This window comes from Gavialis gangeticus, unplaced genomic scaffold (assembly GCF_001723915.1).
Source record: "Gavialis gangeticus isolate Ggan-Ray unplaced genomic scaffold, GavGan_comp1, whole genome shotgun sequence".
Lineage (NCBI taxonomy): Eukaryota > Metazoa > Chordata > Crocodylia > Gavialidae > Gavialis > Gavialis gangeticus.
Window position 1 is genome coordinate 45,166,247 of NW_017728998.1, and position 6,279 is coordinate 45,172,525.

General features: G+C 45.6%; 1 protein-coding gene across 2 annotated transcripts in view; it reads right to left on the reverse strand.

The window, feature by feature from the left end:
- The window catches only part of VAC14 (Vac14, PIKFYVE complex component), a 267,959-nt gene that overhangs the window by 217,953 nt on the left and 43,727 nt on the right, over nucleotides 1–6,279 (reverse strand). Inside the window, exons 9-11 of one of the 2 annotated variants that reach the window (XM_019505828.1) lie at nucleotides 6,047–6,092; nucleotides 5,062–5,214; nucleotides 1,149–1,209 (exon numbers count right to left, since the gene is read on the reverse strand). In XM_019505828.1, coding sequence (XP_019361373.1) covers nucleotides 1,149–1,209; nucleotides 5,062–5,214; nucleotides 6,047–6,092 — 260 coding nt within the window. Of the gene's footprint in view, nucleotides 1–1,148; nucleotides 1,210–5,061; nucleotides 5,215–6,046; nucleotides 6,182–6,279 lie in introns of both variants that reach the window. The other variant, XM_019505829.1, reaches the window with a different exon arrangement.

The window sequence follows — 6,279 nt, forward strand, 5'->3', positions numbered from 1 at the left end:
CATGTTCCCCACAGATTTTAACCCAGAGGGTCTCCAGTCATCCACCCTGGGCGCCAATATCAGCTTGCAAGGATGCATAGCTTTCCTTGTAAGTTAGGGCCGCTACAGCAGTCCAGCTGACACAAGGGGTAGTGTTCCTAGATACCTACTGGCTGGCCCTCAGAAGGTCCTGAGGGCAAGTAGCCCTGAGCTGCTTGCCAGGGCAGGTTTTTATATTGCTGGGGCCAGCACAGGGCAGGTTTTTATACTACTGGGTCTAGCACAAGTGCTGGCCTCAGCTGCTAGCTCCCTCTGGCTGAAGATCCAGGAGGAGCTGGGCAGGGTCAGTTTGGCCCAAGTGACACAATTTGCCCCACACCAAAGTACCTGTTCAGGTATGTGTGCTGACGCAGAAATCTTTGGCACAAATCTGTGCTGCTGCTATTTGAGCTGTTGGAAGTGCACATGCCTGCATGTGTGAATGCACCCATGGAGAAAAAGGTTATGTAACTTCAGCTAAGAAGTGAAGAGCATGGAGATGCACATCAGTTATTCCTACTCTGGAATATTGCCCATGAGAGATAGAGGGGGATGTTGAGATCAGTTCCACAAGGAGGTAATTAAGCTCCATATGTCAACAGTGTCCACTGCCTTTCCTTTCCCCCCAATCCAGGGGACACTTCATTCACACCTCACCCTCTCCCCCCTCCTCCTGTGGGACATCTCCCCAAATTTGGCTTAGATGCTTCTCTGGGAGAAAATGTCTTGTTTGGTGACTTGAAGGTGAAGCAAGTGAGAGGGAAAGATGAGACCCTGAGGAACCTGGGTTAGGCCCTTAGAGAATATAAGGTGTTTCCTCCTTCACTGTCACCAAAACTTGCCCCAATTTCTTGGTATGTAAGGTAGAAAAATGAAAGATCTTACATTGTGTCAAAATGCAGAGTTTGGCATATAGAAAGAGGGCTGGAGAAAGAATACAGGCCAATGACAGACCCAGCAAAGTCCTCCCTTGGACAGCTCTGCCCAAGCAGCTTTATTTGATATGCAGGTCCTGCTGCTATTCTGGCTCTGAGCCTACCATATCACCTTGACAATGTGGAAAACTTCACCTATACCCCCCACCCCATCCCGAGCAAGACTTCCTATGCCAAGCAATGTAACTTCTTTACCTGGTTACAGTGAAGACACTGGTGTTGCTGAAATTGGAGTCACTCGAGGTATCAAGGGAACCTAATGGAAAAGAAGGGGCACTGTAAGTGTTAAAGCAGCATGTCCCACATGACAGAGCAGGAGGAGGGGACAGTGAGCATGCCTCAACCTGGCTGGCATCTGGCACAATACTGTCATTAGTTTGTCCTTTGGTCTTTGGGCAAAATCTTGACAACCAGTCTAGATACCACTCCACACTGACACTGTTCATTGACCTAGTTCTGAATACTGTTACAGTGTCTTTTCTACTTTCTCTAGTGCCAACTACTGGAAGAAGGTAGCAGCAAAAGCTAAATCTACAGCTTTCCAATTTCTTGACACCAGATATTGCCACCAGCTATATGTCCACCCTTCAGATGTCACTCCTTACAGAAACTGAACATAGCCAGGATCAAGGCTAGGAAACTGCTTTCCCAATTTCTAGGAGGGGAAACACTCAATCTTGCCCCAAATACAGTCTGTGGAACAGACTGGCAAGGGTTGCTTTCTCATCTAAGAAAAGACAGGCCTACGATATTCACGTGCAGATATCCGAGTCCAAATGAAGGTGTTTGTAGTTGGATGACCTGCCCCAGTACGTGTGGCTCTGACCAGTCTACTCATGGGCAAAAGGGAAAAAGCCAAAACATCCAAGAAGTTCTCTCATGCTAAACCCCCAGAACAGCCTCTTCTGGATCAAGGGCTGGCCCTAATGGGAAGGCTCAAAGTCACTGCCCATAGCCACTCCAGGGAAGGACAAGGCCTTTGTCAATTAAAATGTTAATATAACTACACTTACACCCTCCCAGCAGCTTTCTGCAGTCCACTCAAACAATGCTTTACACGCTATTGCGATTCTAGTTAAGTCATAAAAATGCACTTGCTGGTCTACTGCCTCCCCAACCTCAACTAAATGTAATGTCACCATTGCACTGTGTACAGCAGGGATGATCGACACTCCTGCTCTTCAAAGCTCAGCTTGTGATTAGCTCAGACTCACTGCAGAACTATGTGAGACAGTCTCTGCAGCTCAGCCAGCAGCCTAAAGGAGGATGTGAGGCACACAGGGTACCAGTTTACAAGAGGGTGGTAGCTTGTCAGCACAGGCCTGAAGAATCAAAGCTATTTTATAGCCCCTAATTGGGAAGGAACATCTAGGGACATGCATTTTGTACAGAAAACCCACACGTCAGTATAAACTGGGTTATGTTTTACAACATCATACCTGCTTTGACTGGGAATGAATCCCTGGGCTCTTGCCCAGCTAGTAGGAATTCTGAACACCAAACTTCCAGAAAAGGATGGGGGTCATTTAGGCACAGTCTCTGTGATCATTATTTGCCAAGTGCTTCTAGTCACACACAGTGATGCTGCCACATCAGCAGCAAAGTAACAAAAGTAGGAGGACATTAAATGACAGTGTGCTGGGGAGGAGCAGGATAATGAGCAATTTCTTTTTCATGCAATGTGTGAGCTAGTGAAGCTAAAGCAAAAAAGAAGAATCAAAGCAATTAAGATCCACAAGGGTATTTTTTATTTAAATTTCCCCCGTACCTTTAAATCTGATTTAATAAAGTTCTTAAATTTTACAACCAATCCTCCATATAAAGGAAAAGAACTTAATTGGGAAGGAAAATTTTTAGTTAGGGCAAAGCAATAATTTTACCTTATGAAAATTTTAACAAGAAAAGAAAAAAGAAACATAAAAAGAATCTTATTCTTGCATTGGCCAGGAATCTAACCCAAGCCCCCTGCATAGCAGGCGAGAATTCTACCACTGAACCACCAATGCTCCAGCTGAAAAAAAATACTGCTCCAGCTGTTTTCTTCCTCATTGCACATGGTGCACACATGGCAAAACTGAACAAGGATCTGGTTACAGTCCTGCTACAGGAATCTTTAGTATTGGCCTTATTTTATGTAACTGCTAGGTTTCAAGTTTTCCAGACAAGTAGTCTAAGGACCTTCTTTTTTAGTTTTGCTCTATATTTTGGTGCTTTCCCCCCCTCCTACTGGCCAGTTTCAGACTGCTACAGGGAAATGTTTGGCTGCATTACAAAGGAGTACAGTAAAGTTTCCTTTGATCAACTGTTTCTCCACACTCCACTGGGGAATCATAACAAGAGTATAAAATACTTGGAAGAATGGACAGCAAATATAAAACTATCAATAGCCATGACTCTCAAATATGAAAAAAAAAAAACTGTGAACCAATACCAGATGCCTCTGGAGGTAGGAAGCCATGCTGGGTACAGAAGAGATTCATCTGAAGTTCAAGCTTGAACCCCACACTTTGGTGCATTAGACTTGATGCCCAGGGCCTTAGCTTAGTGGTGAACTCCAAGAGATGGGTTTTAGTTTCTAAATGTTGGGGTAACTGGGCCTGGGCATTTCAACTCTGAAAATCAGTTCTGCCAACTGTGAAACAGGCCTGGGCCAGCATGTCACCTGTCCTAACCACAAGGAGACAGATTCTTGGGTTTGGTCCCAGAACCTGCCCCTGACTATGAATCTGGGGCAACCCTTTTGCTTTCCTCCCCCCACCCCCACTCCAAAAATAGAAATACCCCCATACTGAGAGGGCACTGTCAGGCTTCCTCAATGCTAGCAGTAGTGTACTCCAAAACATCCATACTGAAGGCTCTATAGGTAAGGGGCCGTTGTGTGAGAAGTGATGGTAAGATTGTAGCATGCACCTATTTACAGAAAGCAAAACCAGCACAGCCCTGAACAGGCTGATAAGAACCAGACTGAAGTGCTGTACATTTGAGATCTAAGCCAATTTTTTAAAAGCTCATTTTCAGGCATCTGGTCTTGCCCTTGAAGCCCCTGCCAGTTTAAGGTACTACACATTTTCATTTCTCTTAAGAAAAATTAATGTCCTTGTTGGTGCATGAATAATCATACAATTGATCAGGGACAAGCCACAAAACTAGACTGGAAGCTCTTTGGAGCAGCTTTGTTCTGGGTTTGTATATCACAGCATGCTGGGCTCCTAGCTGCAGCCCAAACAGATGCACATTCCGCATACTGTTATATGCACAAAATTAACTGGATAAAAAGGTCTTCCTGATTTTCCAGGTGTCATATTACTGTTAAGTGTCCCAGCGGCTGGCAGGTGGTGAAGTCTGGAAACACATTTACATATAGACATGCTTACTATTTGGGTTGCATAGACTATTAATCTATGCAACCCAGTCCAATGACCACTTTGACCAAAGTGCAAACTAAGAATCATGTTTTAGACTATATGCTAATTATATACCAGCATGAGAAAGTCAGACAAGTAAAATGTGAAGTTATTCCACAACCATTAAGAAAATTCAAGAGCAGCTTCCACAGGCTACAACTGCATTGTAGCTATTTGACTTAACTCTTCAGGGCAAGGACTGTTGAGCATAGACTGCTCCTTTTAAGGACCTGGCAAGTTATTACTCTCTACACCACTAGTTATTTGCATTAGGATAGTGCTTGGACCCAATCTGGACTGGCTGCTCATTGGGCTGGGTGCTGTACAAACATATCAAAAGCACCTGGAGTTTTTGGCTGAAGGCAAAGATGTGAAAGAGCACTTCAAGCGCAAGAAAACCTAGTATTTTTTTCTTGCATTCAGCCTACTCGACTACAGAGGGACCAAATCCAGTAAGAGGAAGACGGGCTCAATTTCTTTAGATGGATCATCTTTCCTGTTGTGTCTCAGCTCAGCAAAACAATGAAGGCATTCATCTTGTACTTAGCAGGTGTTTTGCCTACAAGCCCAACATTCCCCCCGAGAGTGCACTAAGGCCCCAGTCAGTGTCACTCTTCAGAAGCAGCCCTAGCTAACCAGGTCAAGGAAGTACCAAAAGGTTAATTATCTAGCCCTTGCCCAAGCCTGGATAAAAAGAAACTCACCACTGGAGGGCACCTCAGGCTTGGAGAGAGACTCCTCTGAGCTGGCTTCTGTTTGCAGGCTCATGGATTGCTTGGCTTCATCTGTTTCATCATCTTCTGGGATGACAAGCTTCATCAGGCTCTGGTTACACACATTGGCCACCTCTTTGATGTCTGGGCAGAGAGGATGTAAGGTGCATTTTGACCCAAGGGTGTGTACTCAGTGCAGCACATTGGATGAAACTATAGTAGTTATCCACAACACAGAACCACCTGCCCTTCTCCTGGGTCAGTCACTCTGGTGTTCTGCCAGATGGACCAAGAACCTTTTGAGCACTGATTATCTAGGACGGGGATGAGAGGAGGAACAACAGTGAATCCTTGGTGTCCCACCCCAGCAACCCTGGGTCTCAACTAGCTGCTCCTTTGCAAACTCATCCCCCCACATACAAGGGCATAAGCTGGAAGTATACCTGGTAAATCTGTACCAGGAGCAGCCAGAGCTCACATTAAAGTGGTTAACATCCCATAAAGACATAATGAATGTCTGATGAAGTGCACTGGGCAGCTCACACTTCTGAGGAAAGCCAGCTTCAGTAGAGGAAGGGACTATTCATACACTGGTGTCCTACTGCCCCAAGAGCAGCAGTGTTTCTACGCTAACCACCAATGACTAGTATCAAGGGCCAGCAGTGGCCCCATTACAAATGCAGCAAGTGACTTGCTTCCTCCCCAGCTTCAGCCTCAAACATTTGTTCTTTATCTTTCCACAAGTCTGCCTGTGATACCTAGGCACGAAGGAAGAAAATCAGTCATCTTGGACACCACGACTCATTTCTACCCCAAACCTAGAAAGCCACAAGCAGCTCTTCAAGGAGCTTTACCAGTATCACCCCAAATGCTGGTACACAGCAATCTGTGCTTGAAGAACAGACAACTGAGGGGAGGGAACAACACTGGAACTTGACAGCAGCCTCTGCTGGCCTGATCTGGGTAGCAAGGATACTCTTCTTGCGGTCATCATAGGATAGACACGGCAGAACTGCAGTCAGGATCCCAGAGGAGTAGGGCAGCATCACCCGGCCAGCCAGCTGGATGAACTCCCTCATCCAACACATGGCCGTCAGCTGTATCAGGTCATCTAACAGACATGGACCAAAGGAAGAGGTGAGGAAGAGGCAGACTGCTCCCTGCTGTTCAAATCACCACATGTTTACAAGCATGAAACCAGAAAACAGA